The 20,105-nt window shown below is 43.9% G+C and overlaps 2 protein-coding genes across 4 annotated transcripts; both read right to left on the bottom strand.

Annotated features, from left to right (window-relative positions):
* Window positions 1–346: 346 nt before the first annotated feature.
* LOC143742521 (uncharacterized) lies at window positions 347–10,337 on the bottom strand. 3 transcript variants are annotated; one of them, XR_013205442.1, is made up of 6 exons: window positions 10,204–10,337; window positions 9,581–9,674; window positions 9,376–9,463; window positions 8,913–9,278; window positions 1,689–1,788; window positions 347–1,567 (listed from the first exon to the last, which is right to left on the bottom strand). XR_013205442.1 is itself a non-coding variant. In XM_077235407.1 (4 exons), exons 1-4 carry the CDS (start codon window positions 10,235–10,237, stop codon window positions 9,018–9,020), a joined length of 477 nt encoding a protein of 158 aa, XP_077091522.1. In that variant the 5' UTR covers window positions 10,238–10,337; the 3' UTR covers window positions 8,860–9,017. The 3 variants fall into 3 exon arrangements, 1 of the variants encoding a protein (XP_077091522.1); XR_013205443.1 differs by lacking the exon at window positions 1,689–1,788 and having other exon boundaries at window positions 347–738; XM_077235407.1 differs by lacking the exons at window positions 347–1,567; window positions 1,689–1,788 and having other exon boundaries at window positions 8,860–9,278.
* A 4,632-nt stretch (window positions 10,338–14,969) lies between these two features.
* LOC143742392 (uncharacterized) lies at window positions 14,970–19,338 on the bottom strand. Its single transcript, XM_077235249.1, has 7 exons — window positions 19,069–19,338; window positions 18,909–18,979; window positions 18,639–18,815; window positions 18,503–18,555; window positions 18,358–18,423; window positions 18,227–18,277; window positions 14,970–14,981 (listed from the first exon to the last, which is right to left on the bottom strand). The coding sequence occupies exons 1-7, from the start codon at window positions 19,236–19,238 to the stop codon at window positions 14,970–14,972; spliced, it is 600 nt and encodes a 199-aa protein (XP_077091364.1). The 5' UTR covers window positions 19,239–19,338.
* Between the last annotated feature and the right edge of the window lie 767 nt (window positions 19,339–20,105).

Raw genomic sequence — 20,105 nt, 5'->3', positions numbered from 1 at the left:
AGCTAGACGAATGTGTGGACAAAGGAGACGTCGGGCTGCTGCTCGGAGATCTCGCCTTTGGAGAAGACTGATGATTTTATACTCAAACAAAGCAAGTATTACTACTTAAAAAATTAAGATTACCCCAGAATGAATTGCATTACTAGCCCACCCCAACACTTATGCTCAATAATGACAAATGCTGACCAACTTAATTATTTAACATTTTCTTAATTAAAATGATATATTTTGGTAAAACAAGCAAACTGTTGTATTGTCATATGACATAGATGTATGGATACACACTAGACAAATGCAGCTGATGTGAATACATACAATTTCCTTCAAGCAATGATTAATGCAAGAATTAATGAAATTAATATTTTATTGAAACATGAATAAATATTTAATATGAAACATGAATAAAAATAAATGAATGAATAAAAGATATCATATCACTATAAAGAAATACATATACAAGTCAATACCATATGAAACATTGCTTAATTCAAGCTTTTTGTTCTAACAAACTATGATGTATTTACAGGCGGTGAACCCCACATCATACTGCCATCTCAATAGAGCGGTTCCCATTCTGCGGCTTTATCTTGATGAAGCAGCTGACCACCGTGCCCACCTTCGCCTGTCTCTGCCGTCCATCAGGTCCCTGATTGCTGCAGTCAGACTGGAATCGGACCATGGATGGGAACGGGAGATTGAGGTCCTTGTGTTCCTGCACTGGCTGGCCCATGCAGCATCCTACAGGGTGGTGTCGCAGGCCTTCGACATCCCAAAGACCTCTTTGTATAACATTGTGCACAGAGTGAGCAAGGCCATCATGGGAATTTTGAGGAGGGTGATCTGCTTTCCGACCGGAGATGACCTGGAGGCAGTGGGAGCAGGATTTGCACAGCTGTCTGGCTCACCAGCTTTCAGCAGAGCAGTTGGTGCAATAGACGGCTGTCATATCCGTATCAAACCTCCAGCAAATAACTCCCACTGCTACTTCAACAGAAAGCTGTTTCACTCCATCCAACTCCAGGCCATCACTGATCACCGGGGGAAATTCCTTGATGTGTTTGTGGGGTATCCTGGGTCTGTGCACGATGCCAGGGTGCTGAGGAACAGTCCAGTGTATGCTGGCGGCCTTTATCCACCTGCAGGCAAGTGCATCCTCGGGGATGGAGGCTATCCTTGCCTGAGTGCACCCATCTGCCTCATCACCCCGTACAGAGAGCCGGTGCAGAACCCTGTGCAGGCGCGTTTCAACAGCAAGCACTCCCGTGCCCGCAACATCGTGGAGAGAGCTTTTGGGATGCTGAAGACACGCTGGCGCTGCATTTTCTTCAAGGCCTTGGAGGTGAGCCCTGCCTTCGTGCCTGAGATTGTTGCGTGCTGCGCTGTGCTTCACAATCTCGCTCTAGCCAATGGGGACATCGTTGAGCCAGAGGATGAGGAAGACCATGATGACGGCCCCCCTGATCCCCACAACCTTGAAGCAAGAGTGGGAGAACAAGTGCGGGACAATCTGGCTGCTGCAGTGTCTGCTCCAAACATCCCTGTGCCGGCTCTCCATGAGCATGACTACCTTTAAAACATTAAGAAAGATAAAAATGTTTTAAAATTCATGTTGTCAGCATTCAGTTTCTTGACAAATGTCATTTTATAGGTTTACAATTACATGCAAATATTTGTTAGAGCTTTAAAACCTTTTGTAGTGTAGAGGGATAAACCAATGAACTGGTTAGAAGAAGATTGCTGGTCAATCAGCAAGGCTCTTTACTCCAGGTTTGTCCAGGGTCATTGTCCCTGTAAATAAATGGAGTTAATCACTTTCGATAAAAAATATGTCAAATGCATAAATGTGATTGATATTTGTAAAGCATTTTTTGAACCAGTCATGGGCATAAACGGTCAAAGCTGCTTAGTTTGTCAAGGAATTACTATAATGCAAAATGCATACATAAATTTACTACAATTTATATTTGGTGGGTTAAAGGGTTAGTTCACCTCAACATATAAATACAGCAATTGTTTACGGTTTACTATTTACTAATTTAATGTTTTTTATTGTTTAAATACAAAAGGGAATTTTTGTCAAGTTTGTTCTGCTGGTTTCATACAATATCAGTCAATGGAGCCCAACTTTCAGAAGCTTCCTGGCATTATTTAATGACGCTTCTGAAAGTCCATTGAGTGATATTGTATTAAACCAAACAGTACAAACCTGACCAAAATCACCTTTTGTGTTCAGGAAAACAAAAAACAGAGGGATCAAACAACATCAAGGCGAGTAAATAATGACTATTGAATTATTACTATTATGATTTATTTGCTTGGGTTAAGTAACCCTTTAGTCACTATTTTACTGTGTGTAATTTGTGTAAACAGTCTCAAGTTCAGCTTTGGTCATGGAGGGCTATTATCCAGCAGAGTTTTTCCAACCCTAATTATACACCCCTGAATCAATTTAAACCAATTAATAACTGACTACTTGAAATTTACTGACAGGTGTGCTGGAACTTAACCCTCCATGACCTGCCTTTAAGATCCTTGCATGAACTCTGTAAACCTTTAAAAGTCATATAATACACTCCAGTAAAACCAGTGTTTTAAAGTGTTTTTTCTTCTTACATTACACCATACATTCACTAATTATTAATCAACGTTTCATAAATATTTAATTTATGAATTTGATTACAATCTTAAAGTATCACTAAATTTCTAGAAGTCTATAATGTACTGTGAATGCCTAGAAATAGTTTGTTCCCTTTCGTCCTGGGAACTCCGACGTGTCGTCGGGGGAGTTCCCTGACGAATTGGGATCACGCTAGGGAGACCAATTGCCTTCGAGTGAATTAAAACGAGCCAATGAAAATTGGCATGCAAGATTTGCATTCCGCGACCCGCCTACCAGCGCGGGTATAAAAGGCGGAAGTAAACATTGCGCAATGCTTTTAGCTTCGGAGCCGACCGATTGTGTCCTCTCTGAGTGAGTGAGCTTTAAGATTGTATTTTTCTTACGGCTACGAGTCTGCTGTTTCGGGAGGGGATCTCTCTGTGTTGGTGAGATGGCGTTTCAGCGACCGCGCGGTTTCCTGTCTGCTGGCTGCGTCTATATGCTGTTGATTCAAAAGCTGTTTTCACAGCTGGTAAACGGTTGAGTGCGCACAGCGGGCTTGCAGTTTCCCCGCTGTGTTGCCGCGTTGGGTCCCTGTGTGCTTCAGCACGATAGAGAGAGTACTTTCTTCCTGAAAGAGCAACACGAGTGAAGATCGCGTCCTTTTCAGGATGACGTTTCACTCGTGTGTTTCTGGATGCGATCGTTTCCTGTCCTTATTTGACGGCCACGTTCATTGTTTCACATGCCTAATCAGTGTGTGAGACTACGTTCGTGGGTGGTTCATGTTCTCTCAGGAGTGCATGACCACGTCGGCACGTTGTTCGTCTCCCCTTTCTCGTAAAGGCTTGAGCCGCTCAGCGTGCCGTGTGCCGTCGAGCGCCGGCTGACAGCGCGGGTTGTCACGGCAACCCAGCGCGCGTCATTCGGCGCTCAAGATGCGCGGCCAAGATCAAGACTCGCGTGCCTCTATGAGGTGAGTCCCTTTGCTTATTTCCCGATCTAGTTTCTCTTCTGGTGCACCAGAGGAGGGCTACTTTGGTGAATAACATTGGTGATCTGAGGGTTTCAGTGAGCACGAACCACTCACTCCTCTAGCGCATCGCAAACATGCTGAGACTGTGTTCGTGGGTGGTTTATGCTTTCTTATGAGAGCATGACCACGTCGGCACGTTGTTCGCCCTGCCTGAAGGCTTGAGCGCCCAGCGTGCCGTGTGTCATCGAAGCGATGGCCACGTTCACTATCTTGCATGCCTGGTTGACGGCCACGATCACGGTTTCACATGCCTAATCAGTGTGTTGAGACTGCGTTCGTGGGTGGTTCATGTTCTCTCAGGAGTGCATGACCACGTCGGCACGTTGTTCGCCTCCCCTTTCTCGTAAAGGTTGAGCCGCTCAGCGTGCCGTGTGCCGTCGAAGCTTTCGGATGAGAATCTGGTCCTTCTCATGAGGGACCAAGCATTTCATTCGGGGCCCCAGGGAGGACAGATGTCGATAGCTACATCGGAGAGAGGGCTGTTATACTCTGAAATGATGCTGAGTTCCTACTATAATGGTGTGTTCTCATGCTGAAGATTCAGACTTAACAGCCACACTTCCCTGGGCTGTTCTAAAGTGCCTGGATGTGTGTGAAGAATTTTGGCAGCATGCAAGCATTTTTGGTGCCAATATGGCAAGCCAAACATGCCTAAATCTGCAAAAGTTTTTCCTCTCTCACTACCACTGCACGTGCGTAGTTCTAACTCGGGGTTGAGCTGTGCTTAGTGACTGACCGTGATTAGTCACAGCGCTGGCCCTCGGTTAGACGATGTCCACACTGGTGGTCCAGAAGCGCCTCAAAACCAGCCCGCTCAGAGTTTGTTTCCCCCAGCGAAGGGAAGCAACCCTGAGATGAGCGACCCAGAGTGTGTGACGATCTGCTCTCTGGGAGTGCGTGTCATCACCACTCCTTCCCCCGGGGGAGGGCCGGGTGGAGAATTTTTCTTTTCTGTTCCGCCGCTGTATCAGCGGTACCCAAAGTTTGAGCAGTCCACTTCCTCTGAGTCGTTCACGGGCCCCAGCGCTCAGATGGCAGTGAGGGCTACGGCCTTCTCACTCTCGTCTCTCGCTGGGTGAGGGGAAACCAGGACTCGATGCCCCCGGGCCTCGTCCCTCGTTCCCCTCACGGTCGAGACTGGCAGTATAATAAGACCAGTTTCCTCCGTCCGAGAGGGTCAGAATGGCAGTGCATGCCGCCCCCGAGCTGCACCACTCCCGTTCCCCTCTCCCCAGCTTCCAGATAGCAGTGACGCAGCCTCGGCTGCGTCGCTCCGGTCTGCAGTTGGGCCCGGAGGCGCAGAGACCAGCATACGAGGAGTCAGGGCCTCGTTCCTCGTCTCTCCCCCTCCCCTCGCCACCGGGCAGTCCGCAGCAGAACGCCCACGGGCCTTCTCTGCCGTCTGCCCCTCGGTGGAAGCAGCTTGGTGTCAGGCGCACCCAGACCCCCGCTCTCGGTCGCTACAACGCCACCAGAGCCGGGTCCCTGTCTTCCACCTCGCTGCCCCTCCGCGGGTACGCCGGTGGTTCGGGTGGGTTCATTGCGATACTATCTGGAAGCCTGGCTAGAGCGCTTCCGGGTCCGTCCCGATGGCTCATCCGCACCGTCCGGTTCGGCTATGCAATTTAGTTTGCACGCCGGCCTCCCAGGTTCAGGGGCGTCCACTTCACCCGTGTGCGGTCGGTGGATGCCCCTGTCTTTAGGAAAGAGATCGATGTCCTGCTGGCGAAGGACGCGATCGAGCCGGTCCCTCCTGCCGAGATGAGGTCTGGGTTTTACAGCCCTTACTTCATTGTACCCAAGAAAGGCGGTGGGTTACGGCCAATCCTGGACCTGCGTATTTTGAATCGGGCCCTGCACAAACTCCCGTTCAAAATGCTTACGCAGAAGCGCATTTTCGAATGCATCCGTCCCCAGGATTGGTTTGCAGCGATTGACCTGAAGAATGCGTACTTTCACGTCTCGATTCTCCCTCGACACAGACCTTTTCTTCGGTTTGCTTTCGACGGTCGATCGTATCAGTACAAGGTCCTACCCTTCGGGCTGGCCCTGTCACCCCGCGTCTTCACGAAAGTCGCGGAGGCGGCCATTGTTCCCATGAGTGAACAAGAAGTTCGCATCCTCAACTACCTCGACGACTGGCTCATTTTAGCTCACTCGCGAGATGTATTGTGCGATCACAGGGACATGGTGCTTCGGCACCTCAGCCGGTTGGTGCTTCAGGTCAACTGGGACAAGAGCAAACTTTTCCCTGTGCAGAGGATCTCTTATCTCGGTATGGAGCTGGACTCAGTCGCCCGGACTGCGCACCTTACAGAGGAACGCGTCCAGTCAGTGCTCACCTGCCTCAGGTCTTTTCGAGGCAGGACAGCGTTCCACTGAAGCAATTTCAGAGGCTCCTGGGGCATATGACAGCCGCAGTAACGCCGCTCGGCCTGTTACATATGAGACCGCTTCAGCACTGGCTTCATGATCGAGTCCGGAGGTGGGCGTGGCACAGGAGCATGTTCCGGGTCAAAGTGACCCTGCACTGCCGCCAAACCTTTTCCCCGTGGTCGGATCCTGTGTTTCTACGGGCCTGAGTGCCCTTAGTCCAGGTTTCCAGGCATGCTGTGGTTTTCACAGATGCCTCTGCCACCGGGTGGGGGGCCACGTACAACGGGCATGCAGTTTCAGGTCTGTGGACGGGGCCTCAACTGCATTGGCATATCAACTGCCTAGAGTTGCAAGCAGTACGCTTAGCCTTGCGTCGCCTCAGAGGGGTTCTCAGACACAAGCACGTACTGGTCCGTACGGACAGCACTGCGACCGTTGCGTACATCAACCATCAAGGTGGTCTACGCTCCCGTCGTTTGTCGCGACTCGCCTCCCACCTCCTCCTATGGAGTCAGAAGCATCTGAGGTCGCTTCGTGCCATTCACATTGCAGGGGACCTCAACCGTGTGGCAGACGAGCTTTCACGGCTACCTCCCCTGCCAGGAGAGTGGCGACTCCATCCCCAGTCGGTCCAGCTGATTTGGAGTGTCTTCGGAGTCGCACAGGTAGACCTGTTTGCCTCTCCGGACACGACCCATTGCCAGTGGTTTCACTCCCTGTCCGAGGGGACCCTCGGCACGGACGCCCTGGCTCACAGCTGGCCCCGGGACCTGCGCAAGTATGCGTTTCCCCCAGTGAGCCTTCTTGCACAGACTCTGTGCAAGGTCTGGGAGGACGAGGAGCAGGTCCTTCTTGTGGCGCCATATTGGCCCACCAGGACTTGGTTCACCCAACTCATGCTCCTCGCGACAGCCCCTCCCTGGCCGATTCCTTTGAGGAAGGACCTTCTTCCTCAGAGACGGGGCACTCTATGGCACCCGCGTCCAGACCTCTGGAAACTCCATGTCTGGTCTCTGGACGGGACGCGGAGGTTCTAGGTGGTCTACCAGAGGCAGTGGTAGACACCATCACTTCCGCTAGAGCCCCCTCTACGTGGCGCCTCTATGCGTTGAAGTGGAACCTGTTCGTCGATTGGTGTTCCTCCCGGCAGGAGGACCCCCGGACTTGCCCGATCGTTGTCGTGCTTTCCTTCCTGCAGGATGGGTTGGAGCGGAGGCTGTCCCCCTCCACCCTCAAAGTGTATGTCGCAGCAATAGCTGCGCATCAGGATGCAGTGGAAGGTAAGTCCCTAGGGACGCACGACCTGGTCATCAGATTCCTTAAGGGTGCCAGGAGGTTAAATCCACCTCGTGTTTCGCACTCTGTACCCTCTTGGGACCTTGCTCTGGTACTTAGAGCTCTTCAAAGTCCTCCCTTTGAGCCTTTGCTGATGGTAGAGATAATATCCTGTCCATTAAGACAGCGCTCCTGTTGGCATTGGCCTCTTTCAAGAGGGTCGGGGAGCTGCAGGCTTTTCGGTCGACGAATCGTGCCTAGAGTTTGGGCCGGGCCTTTCTCACGTTGTGTTGAGACCCCGGCTCGGATATATGCCCAAGGTTCCTACCCCTCCCTTCGTGGACCAGGTAGTGAACCTGCAAGCGCTGCCCGAGGAGGAGGCAGACCCAGCCCTGGCTTTTCTCTGTCCCGTCCGTGCCCTGCGGGTTTATATTGACAGAACGCAAAGCTTTAGAACCTCAGATCAGCTCTTTGTCTGTTACGGAGGCCAGCAGAAGGGGAAGGCCGTCTCCAAGCAGAGGTTAGCCCACTGGTTAGTGGATGCTATCACCCGAGCATATGAGTCTCTGGGTGAGCCTTGTCCTCCCAGGTTGCGCGCTCACTCCACTAGAGGTGTTGCCGCTTCCTGGGCTTTGGCTCAAAGCGCCTCGCTGACAGACATCTGTAGAGCTGCGGGCTGGGCGACACCTAACACGTTCACTAGGTTCTATAGCCTTCGTGTGGAACATGTTTCCTCCAGAGTTCTGGATACGGCCAGTGGGTCGAGGGAATAGGTTGTGTCGGCTTGCTGCGCCACTCCGCCTCAAACAGCGGATACGTGCGTTCTTTGCTCCGTATGGCGCCCTACGTTGGTGAGCCTCGTGAGTTCCTCCTTCACCCCTCCGGTGCTGGGCGTGGCGGACCGCCCGGCACCAGGTCTGCTACCTATAGTAAGGAGCTGCTAGTAGACTGGGTGCTCCAGTGGTTTCTATTTGTGACCCATGAGGCCACGTGCAGTTCAGCCGTGTCTTCCCCTTGACGGACTCGTTCGTCGTCCCTGTTGAGTACGCTCCCACTTCCCTTGGATTGGGACTATCTCAGGGACTGCCATATGTTTCACTATTCCTTCGGGCTAGTACATATGTGTATTCCTGGCCTTCCTCCGTCAGGCTGGGGCTTCCGCAGCGTTCCCTCCTCTCTTGAGGGAACGCTTTCCCAGTGTTTTCCAATATCCACTGTGCGGGTCTCGCGGAACAGCAGTGTGTTTCCCGTGCTAGCTCCCGCAACTTATTTCAAGTTAAGGATGGAACCCTCAGGGAACGAGGGTTACATACGTAACCGAGACGTTTTATATACATATTATTGTACAAAATTCTTAGGCCACCATTTGTAGTTGTTGCACAGTACTGTGTGTATATATATATCAGTACCGTATCTATATATAGATTCCCATTTTTATTCACAAATTTAATTCACATCAACCCAAATGTGCAAAAGATCAGAAGATGTTTTTTGTCAAATAATTTATTTTTTGGCGAGCATCTGAAGAACAGAAAGGAACCTTTCATCCCTTTCGTTGGTTTCTCTTTCTCTCCTTTCCTCTCTCTCGACTGCCTCCCGGTGCCATCTCTCTTCTCTTTCTCTTACTTCTCTTTCTTGTCTTTCCTCTCTCTCTCGTCTCTCCCGTTCTCTTCTGTCCTCCTTCTCCTCCATTTCTCTCCACAGCCTCTCCTCCCTCTCAGCTGCCTTCCGCTATCTCTCCTCTTCTCGCTCCACCATGTCCCGGATCAGCTCCTCCACATCTATAGCCCTTTTCCTAGGTCTTGCTGGCTCTGGCCTCACTGAGGATGAAGAGACCACAGCAGCATCCGGCCCACATGAGGCAACGAGGGCAGGAGGAGAGATGGAGGGTCTGCCCCCAATTGCCTCATCCATGGCAGTGTACCACTTCAAGGATGCTGCTGTGGGCTCTCCATCCTCAGTGCTCACCCCCGTCTGCGGACATTTCAGATCCTGCAAAAATGCACAAGCATGATACAAAAGCAGTCATTTTAACAGCACAATATTTAATCATTTAATTTATGTATTAGAAGTAACAAAATGATCTTACTTTGTATTTTTGTTTCAGGTTTTCCCATTTTTTTTTAACAAACGCCGCCGTCACCCTGCCTTGCAGGCTCTGCTCCTCCACAAAAGATCTGCAGCAAGAGAGAAATCAAGAATGAAAAAGTTATATCTCTGTTTGAAAATACAATAATTGAAATGTAGGGCAATTAAAGTATTCAATTGATTTTTAAATATTTCTGTATACTCACTCAAAGCCTTTGATGGCAGCATTACGCTTTCCGGTGAAGAGCGCTTCATGAGCCACTCTCCACCGGATAAGCAGCCGCGTGTGCTCATCCGTCCCTGTAACATCCAGACAAGACTCACGTTACCTCTGTGATTTATGAGCTCAATACTACATTTACATGTTGAGGTTGTTGCTAATAAATAGCTTTTTATCCATCATAAATGTTCAACAATTTTTCAACAGTACTAATGGATAAATGAAATAGATTACTTATGTTTAGTTACTTTATGTAAAATGCATTAAACTAATAAAAACAGTGTTAACAACAGTGAATTCTCCTAAACAATAGTACACACACGTCACTCAGATGTCTATTTCATATCAGTTACACGTAGTAATCTTGCCAGATTTTGAATAAATATTTAGTAATGGTATTTCAGATGTATACGGTTTAAAATGTATGCAAATACAGTTTAAAGACGTATGTGTCCTTATGGAGCTCCTCTATCCAATAAAATGTGATTTACGGCAAAATCACAAATTTACCATATTATATAGCGTCTTTGCACCTTCAACAGTTCAACAATTTACTGTACAGAAAGTTAGTTCAACACATGCGATTTGGTTTGTATTTGTAATACTCACATTTGAAAACACTCTCGTCCACCCTTTCCGTCATGTTTGAGTATGAAATATCTACTTCTTCTTGTTCTTTTTTATATCGTATCTTCTCGCGTGGCCTCCTGGGATAGATGAGTACAAGCTGAAAAGCACTCAAATGTCTGGCCGAAAGCAGGAGATCATCCGGGAACTTCTCGCCTACTCTTTTAGGAATACTAATGTTTCGAACGTACTGCTTCTTTCACGTACTGTTTTCGCCTACTATATAGTAGGAAAGTAGGCATATTGGAACGCACTATCGTCCAAATCTCGCGATAATTAGTACGTCAACCAGGTAATTCTCGCCTACACTTTTATGAATACTGAGGATTCGAACGTACTTTTTTGCTCGCCTACTCTTTTTCCCATACTATATAGTAGGGAAGTATGCGGTTTGGAACGCAGCCAGTGACACAGACAGGGTATAAAACAAAGAATTAACAATGAAATAACAGGTAACAGCTGGGTACAATGATGACGGGGAACAGCTGAGTGCAATGAACAGTGATTGGTACAGACAAGGATTGTGGGGGATGCAGTTCCAGAGTGAATGGTGACAGTATGGGGAAGAGACCTCTAGTGGACACCCGGGGAACACAAACCAGACACTGTGACAAGAACTCTGTCCCAACCACTGCCGCATTTAGCTTATTCTTAACTTTTTACTTTACTTAACTAGCTAACTCCCTCCTCTTTCAGTCTATACATAGTTCCCACAGGCCAATTAATGTCACGTGACCTCCCCGGAGACGCCATCTTTGATGGCATAAGCTGCTGTGTTTACAAAGTTTTATCAAAGAAGGTTCACAGAGTTTTACCAGAGAATGTTGTTTTCAAATTTCGAATATTTCTTTCTGTTTATAATGTTACGAAAATAATGAAGAGACAAAGTGAAAGAGATTATAAAGAGACTCTATTACCACGAGACAGAGAGAGGTACAATGCGAAAATTTCATTCACTTCGCTAACGAAGGAAGCACTGAGCACTGATTATGCAGCTTTGCCTCAGATTCAGTATTTTCATGTGTACCATTATCTGGTATTGGCTAGGAGTTTTTACACATGTGAGCAATTCCGAGACTGGAAATCACTGGAGGCGTACAATCAGTTTGCCGAGGGTTGGGTTGGTGTCGTTTGCTCAAGTGCAATCAATGGAAAAGTAGTCATCATAGCGAAGGTATATCATGATGCGAGTCTATCTGTCTACTAAAAAGCCATAGCCTGCACAAGTTAATTCTTATGTTCCCCTTAAAACAGTCACCGGTGCTTTCTGTAATATGCATTTACTCATTTGTACACTGAAGAAAAGGGGTGAAACGGTACATCAATTCGTATTGAACCGAAACGGTACGGGCGTCATGGTTCGGTGCATGAATATAAAGATAAATAAAACTTGTGTGCAAATTAATTATTGTAATGCGGATCTACTTTATACGCGGGTTCTTTAGGGACATAATCTGAGATTGAAATGCTGGAGTGTGTGTGTGTGTGTGTGTGTGTGTGTGTGTGTGTGTGTGTGTGTGTGTGTGTGTGTGTGTGTGTGTGTGTGTGTGTGTGTGTGTGTGTGTGTGTGTGTGTGTGTGTGTGTGTGTGTGTGCGTGCGTGTGTGAGAGAGAGAGTGAGTGAGTGAGTGAGTGAGTTTGTGAGAGAGAGAGAGGCGCGGGCACGATCGAACAGTGGAAACAATGTTGTTTTTGTATGTTTTTAATACCTCGTCATTTTGTTCATACAGGACATTCAAACTGCAAAGTGTTAACTTATATTTGTGTACACTCGCAATAAAAAAACAACATTGTGCTTTTGTCAAACTGTAAACTACAACTGTCACCCAACCAAAATCTCTCTCTCTCTCTCTCACACACACACACACACACATACACGTCTATAATACTAACAGGGGACTATCGCTCTACACTGGCCAAGAGGGGACAACTGTTTCTGGTCATTTTGAAGAAAGAAAAATTACATACAAAATTTTCTTTTACGGCCTTTTTTCATAATATAACTTTAAATATCCATTTTAAATTTTTTTTAAAAACCGGCCAAGAGGGGACCTGAAACTCTGTGCAATTTCTACCTTACCAACAGGGGACTCAATGGATATGTGTGTGTGTGTGTGTGTGTGTGTGTGTGAACAGTGAAGTGAACTGGCAGTGAAGTCTGTCTTCATTGCTTAATATATGTATATATATATATATATACATATACTATATATACTATATATATATAGGTAGACTTCAAATATGATAGGTAGACCTCAAATATGCATTGTCTATTTTTTAAACATGCCAAGATAGGACCTGCGACTTTGGACGAGTTAGTGACAGTGAAGTGAACTGGCAGTGAAGTCTGTCTTCATAATGTGTATATATATAGAGTGCAAATATGATGGGTAAGACCTCAAATATGCATTGTCACACACACACCTCAAACAGAGGACTAATCTGTTTATTTTTAGGTTACACATTCTACATTGATTAAAATTTTTGTTTTTAATGGTTTTAATGGTAGTATTATTTTATACAGAAATAAATTATTTATAATTAAGATGAGAATAAAGTTAGTGTTAATTAGTTTAAGGAAAACAAATATATTGACCTAAAATATAGCAAATTAATTTTAAATGCATTCAGGTACAATTACCAAACATATCTCAAGGTCTTTTTGTCTTTTTATTAAATTAATTAAACTAATGTTAGAAATGGAAATGAAATGGTCCAAACGTAAAGTGCCCCAAATCTTGGTCTTTTATTATGAATAGATAATACAATGCACCGGCGCCGGCTGGAGTAGAAGCTCAACCCAATATCCTTTCTTTATGGTATATATTGTTAGTCTAAAATGGATTAATACCAAATCTATCCAATAAAACTACACATTACATCATAGATATCATATAGACATTATATAACAGCTTTCTTTATATGGGCAGTATCCTGTTAGATTTCCAACAGATCCCAGGGATCCTAGAAGCTTTTCAAACACACAATGTATAGAAAAAACGAACATTCAGAGGAGGGGGCTATTCCATCCTCCATTAATGAATACCAGATGTTTAGCTGACACAACTGGAAAAGAATGAATGTACAGAGGTGGCAGTTGTGCTGGCTAGAATAAAGATTGTATATAGCCTGTTATATTGTATGCTGAAGGACAAAGATATTCTAACAACTAATTATATAAAACTATTGTCAATGCACTACAAATAAACTCGTTCTATGCCTTTACCTTTTTAATAAAACTTATTTAAAAAATACAAGGCTCAAGACATTTATTTTCCTTTGGTGGTACAGCCTGAGACATGCACAATAAAAAAGAATTTGCCTTCTGCATTTTTGTTTTGCTTTTCCCTCCATTGTACCGAACTCGTACCGAATCGTGATGTCTGAACCGAGGTATGAACCAAACCGTGACTTCTGTGTACCGTTCCACCCCTACTGAAGAATATTATTAGAATCTGCATATCAGTCCATGTACAACAAGTAACTTGTACATCATGCATATAATATACCAATGACATTATATACACCCATTTGTTTTAATTAACCCAAATAAGTTCTTGAACTCAATGAAAATGTTCTTTGTTTAGGTCAAACATTGGCTGAAGCACCATCCGTATTTACTAAGCTGGCAGTAACTGATCAGCAAGTGAAAAGCACTGAGGAACTAACCCGGCCTCAACGTAAAAGCAAGGAGTGGCATGCGCTGAGGTATGGAAGAATCACTGCTAGCAATATGAAGCTAGTCATCAGCGGTAACTGCCAACAGCCAGCTCCCTCAACAGTTGCGGCAATCTGTGAAAAAAGTCACTTCTCATCAGTAGCCACTGCTTGGGGAAAAAGTCATGAAGACGAGGCTTATAACGACTTTGAGAAGTATGCCAAAGAAAAACATCACAACTTTAGTCTATGTAAATCTGGACTTTGGATTAACAAGAACTACCCTTATATTGGTGCCACTCCTGACGGCATCCAGGAGTGTATTTGCTGTGGTAAAGGCATTTTAGAAATAAAATGTCCATATAATGCCAGAGAAAGCACACTTAATGAATCTCAGTTGCCCTTTTCTGAATGAGGATGGCACTTTGAAGATAAATGACAGATATTTTTATCAAGTTCAGACCCAGCTACCCGTGGCAGAAACTGACTATGGTGATTTTGTCATTTGGACGCCACATGAAATGAGCATTCAGAGGATCACCCCTGATCCTGATGTTTTCCAGGAAATAATAAGTAAAGCAGAGGACTATTATTTGAAAGTGGTGTTGCCAGAAGTCATGGGAAACCTCATTGCCAGAGAAATTGAAGAGGATTGTGTAGTATTAATTTTTTTGGAATATCAGAGTGGATGCTCTTCAGAAACAATTTATTTGTATATATGTATATTTCATCTTGTTTGATAGAAAGTTTGGACATTACATTTAAATTCATTTGGTTTGAAATTACATTTGGACATTACATCTTGGACAGTACATTTGCTCCTTGTTTCACCGTTTGTTCTTTGTTTTCTGGTTTGAACTCTGTTAAGTCCTGTGAGATAACTTTTTGTGCTACTGGGCTGCACAAAAATTGAAATTGAATTGAAATATGGCACTAAAACCAGGATTAGCAGAAATTAATATTTATTTAAAGTTGCAAAAATAAAGGGTTTTACAATATGCATGGATAACAATATTCAGTCTTTTTAAACACTTAGACAAATAGTTTATACAAGACATATCTTGTTGCACTGAGCTTTCCAGTTTCAGATGTTTAACCTCTTAACTGAAAGGAACAACAGAAACACATGAATTTGACAGACAACATGCAACACATGCAATTTTGTCGACAACAGGAAGTTCTTCATTTTCGGTCATCAAGATGTCAATTGGCAGTTTGCTCTGGAGGATGGTGTATTTGTTGCGAACAAGACCAATGACACGTTCTACATGTAGGCGTACATGAGCAATTTTTCGTGTCTGTTCAACTTCAAGGGGTGACAATTGGGATTTTCCTCTTGTGAAACTAGGAATGTTGATTTGAGTGCAATAGAACCCTACAATGTCTGAAATGTCAAAACCCTGGTCAGCAAGAATGAGGTCTCCAGGCAATAGATTTCTGAGCAATCCACAGTTTTCTGTGATGTGCTTGTCACTTCCACCCCATGCACTGGATAAGAAGGAAACAGACCCTTGCGGCGTTATCCCAACCAGGAACTTGGGTGTATTGCAGTGCTTGTAGGCAGACCATGTTTTTGCCCTTGCCATCAGGTTCTTCGGTCTCTGAATGGGTATTTAGAAGCAGTCAATTATCCCTTTTCTGCCCAAAGTTTTTCCGGAACTCCATTGGCATGGTCTTTCTTAATTCTTCCCGTGTTGGCCAGCGAATAATGTGTTTCATCTCACATAAAGAACGTGAATGTACACAAGGAAAATTCTGGAGGCTGTTGATGTTGAAGTCTGGTAACGATAAGCCAAATCTTGAAGCGGTGTGTTTAGCTTCATACGAGACAGTGTCATGACTAATCGTTCAAATTTACCCAGATCACTAAGCCTTGTTGGTGGCAAGTCTGGCTCAATGTCATCGTAAATCATCTTTAAGGCATCAAATGAAGGCAAACCAGTGTAGTATGTTACCAAGTCTTGTCTATCAGCTAGTGCTTCCTGTGTCATCCTGAATGTTTTCAGTTGTAGTTTGAGCGATATGTTTTCAGACAACAAACGTTGATATTCACCTTGAACATCTGAGGGTTGTTCCATAAAACAAGATTAGAAAATAAGCCAGGCTTATTTTGGTTAGTCAGACTTATTGTCTGTGAATTCTGTTTCATAAAGCAAACTTAAAATAGTTCAAACTCAGTTACCCTGGAAACTTATGCTGGGAAACTAGCCTGGTCCAGGGCAGGCTAACTGTCAGGCTAAGCCTGAAATGATGCTTAACCAGAATACCGTTTTAATACTGACCCACTGGGAATGTGACATCGGACTCTCTGGCATGCTGCCATTTTATTTCATGTAACCACTATCAGTCCAACAATGAAAACAAATGCACTTTAAAAATAAATGTAATACATTCGAACATACAAAAAGTGAAACAAATGTAAAGTAAAGGTAGGCCTATTTGTTTAGTTGGTGTGATTTTTGTAATGAATCAATTAAACGTCTATAAATAGGGAGCTCCACCCATATGTGTAGGAGGACGCATAGTCATGGCTTGTCCTTTCATTGATGAGGTGGTGGATGAGGGAGCGATAATCATACGCAGGGCATTTCAAAGAGAACTTACTTTCAGGGACAGGGCAGACCCGCTGGCTTTTTCTGACAATTACCTGCATGAGCGGTATAGATTCTCGAGGGAAGGGATAACATATCTTTGTAGATTACTGAGCCCACACGTCGCAAATAGCACACGGCGCAATAAAGCGCTCACAGTCCCACAGACTTTGTGCATTGCACTTCGCTTTTTTGCCAGCGGAACATTTTTGTACACAGTCGGAGATGCAGAGAATATCAGCAAAGCATCGGTTTGCCGCTCTGTACGGATTGTGTACCTGTCTTTAAAAAAAATGCTTAATGTGTTCATCACCTTCCCTGGCCACAGAGCGATTCACAGTATTAAACAGGCCTTTTATGGAATCGCTGGTAAGTTCAAATAAGAACTATATAGAAAATGGAAATATTTATTGTCTGTTAATGCTCTTAAAAAAAACTTAACTTTTGTAGCTTTCCCAAATGTTATCGGAGCTCTGGACTGCACCCACATGCGCATAAAGCGCCCGTCTGGTCCGCATGAAGCAGACTTCGTTAATAGGAAATCATTACACAGCATCAATGTACAGGTACAGTCCCACTGAGATTATATTGTAGGCTAGAAGCGATTGTTCTTTACAATAAGCTGGGCACCAGTGTTCTATTTATTGCAAATGCATTAACAATTCTATGTATTTATATATATATATATATATATATATATATATATATATATATATATATATATATATATATACATATATATATTTAAGTCCAATGTAGTGACCTACATTTTTAATTATTTAGATGATTTGTGATACAGATTGCATCATCACAAATGTAGAGGCAAAATGGCCTGGCTCAGTCAGTGCATGATTCCAGAATCTTTCGGGCCTCTTCTCTTTCCCACCAACTGGCACAAGGTATGTTAGACACTTAACATAGCAAAAACTACAGCTTTAAAATACATTCACCAAATTCAGTGCTTAATTATTATTAATTTTTTTTTTTTATTCAGGTCAGTTCTCAGGAGTTTTGCTGGGAGACAAGGGATATGCATGCCTGCCTTATCTCTTGACTCCCTATCAGGAGACGCAGACTGAGGCACAGCACAACTACAATATTGCCCATGCACGCACAAGAGCTCGTATAGAGATGGCATTTGGGCTCATCAAGTCAAGGTTCCAGTGCCTGAATTACCTCAGAGTGATTCCACAAAGGGCATGTGACATTGTAGTTGCATGTGTTGTGCTACATAACATTGCCTGTCTGAGGAGAGAGAGGCAACCAAGGATGGTTGTAGAGCAAGACTGGAACGTTGAAGGCATTTTTGATGACAATGAAATAGGCAGGGTTATAAGAGACAGTTATGCCAATAATTATTATGGTTAATACTATCCAAATGTTAAAAGTTTTCACTTTCCCCTTAGTTTACCAGACACACAAGTCATATTTAATTTTTTATTTTATTTAGGTTGTAGCTGGCTTTTGGGGGGTGAAAACATACAATTAAATGTGGTCAAAAAACAAAAAGGTCATGTGTCATTGTTTTAAATATGGCAGTTCTACTTACATTTTTCTCAAGCTGTTGGATTTCCAGCTCCAACTTTCTCATCTTGAGTTTTTTATATTGAATTTCAGTATCTATGGCCTCCATTTGTTTCAGGAGATACCTTTTGTAGACTCCCTTTATCTTCTGGGTTTTGTAGGAGCAGACATTTAAGTTTTCTCAGTTTGATCTAGTGCTCTTGGCACTTTTTTTTGTAATTTTTTAATACTCACTTGGTCACATGTGGTCCCAGACTGAGAGGGCTCTAGAAGGATGTCAGCATCCTGTTGCCAAAAATGGAAATACACAATTTAGCACCTCACAGGTAGGCTTTTAAATATATAATGTGGAAATCTGTGCCTACCTCAGGCCTCCTTGAACATACTGACACAGTCTCCTCATCCTCCTCAAAAGTAGATGGGCCTTCAACCTAAAACCATTAATTAAACTTGGTTTAATAAATCACCTCTTGAAAAATCAGTGCTTTAAACTCATACTGTCATACTCACAGGGTTCAGCATGATATCTGGTGGATCCAGAAAGCACACAGAATTTGGCATCACTATAAAACAAAAAGATTTAGTTAGGAATAAAAATAAATAAAATAGAATAGAAGAATAAAAATAAATAAAATAAACAAAATACCTTTTAAGTAGTGATCTCTTATACTGGATGGAATGGATCCAGATGCTGTTCCCCCCTCTATTCCCTCAATGACAGGCCTCCCTTTATTCAGGTCTAACGCCAGCTCCTCTGCAGGAGTAAAGTTGGCTGTTGGTGGCCCTCCCCCAGTGCCAGCAACCTCACTCTTCTTTTTGGCAGCTGCAATTATTAAACATCATGAGACTGGACAGTTGTAACATCAAGCTGGTTATGCTTAAGTACTTGCATAGCTCCTTTATGAGTAATACTTACCATTCTGAACAATATTTTTATATTTTATTTTCACCTGCTGCCATGTTCTTTTTTCTTCACTTAATTTGCTGCTGTAAAAGTTACACAATGTATTGTGACAAACATTTAATTTAACTTTAATAAAATATAGTAATGTAGGCCTACATTAATTGCTACTTACGCATTGAGACGATCAGCAATTTCCTGCCAGCCTTTTTCTCTCGTTTTATTAATTGCTGCGGTATTTCCTTTTTTTGTAATCATGTGTTTAAATTCTTTGTAAGATTCGAGAAGTAATTGCTGCTCAGTTGTCGTGAACATCGCTGCTCTCTCCTTCCCTTTAGTTGCCATGTTAAATTGATGAATCTATGCTCCACCATCAGGGCTTCTTAAGAATAGCGTGCACGCGCAATTATCTAGACTAGATAAACCTGGTTCAAATTAGTGAGATTGCGTGAACTTGAATTACCTTTTATGAAACCGCCTTAAACCCCAACTGATTTGTTAGGTTAATTCAGGTCGGGTTTTGGAGCTTAATACCCGCTTTTCTAAGCTTCTTTTATGAAACAACCCTCTGGTGTAAATGGTTTAAAATTATCTGCATCTGTGTGTTTTGGTTTACATGTTGGTGGTTCCATTTTCCCAAGTTTGAGAAAAGAACAGTTGGGTCCTGCAGCAACATCGGTGTCATCTTCTAATTCAATATCGCTTATGGTGGTAGCATGCAGCTCCAAAAGCGTACTTGCAGCAGCAGGTTTTGCTTTAGATGCTTTCCTCTTTTCTGCCCGTATATATCTAGAAATGAGAAAATAATAGAATCATTTATATATAAACCTATGTACATTTAAATCTATATACCTAATAAGACAAACATGTTACTTAGGACATTTTTACAGTAGATATAACTGGATATGACTGCCTATTTAATATGTAAAAGTGATTCAAAATTCTGTGATTATCAGTGTGCCTGTCTCTGCAGCCTGTGGCTTGTTTCAAGCTGCTTTCCGATTTCCTTGGTGTCAAACATCCAGCCAACTTAAGGGAAGGTGCCCAATCTGGATTGGTTTGGTCAAATAGGTCTGATGGTTTGCCTACATTAATCAAATGTTTAAATTTCTTAGAATGCACAAAGGAAATCATGTCCTAATAATATGTTAAATCTATAGTACAGTAACCTAATCATATTGTTGATGTGATAATTGAGTGTAGATCTTCAGG

This window comes from Siphateles boraxobius, unplaced genomic scaffold (genome assembly GCF_051911475.1).
Source record: "Siphateles boraxobius isolate OS27281-9 unplaced genomic scaffold, OSU_SipBor_1 19, whole genome shotgun sequence".
Taxonomy (NCBI): Eukaryota; Metazoa; Chordata; class Actinopteri; order Cypriniformes; family Leuciscidae; genus Siphateles; species Siphateles boraxobius.
The sequence above is the reverse complement of the archived record's forward strand: the minus strand, read 5'-3'. Positions and strand labels throughout refer to the sequence as shown.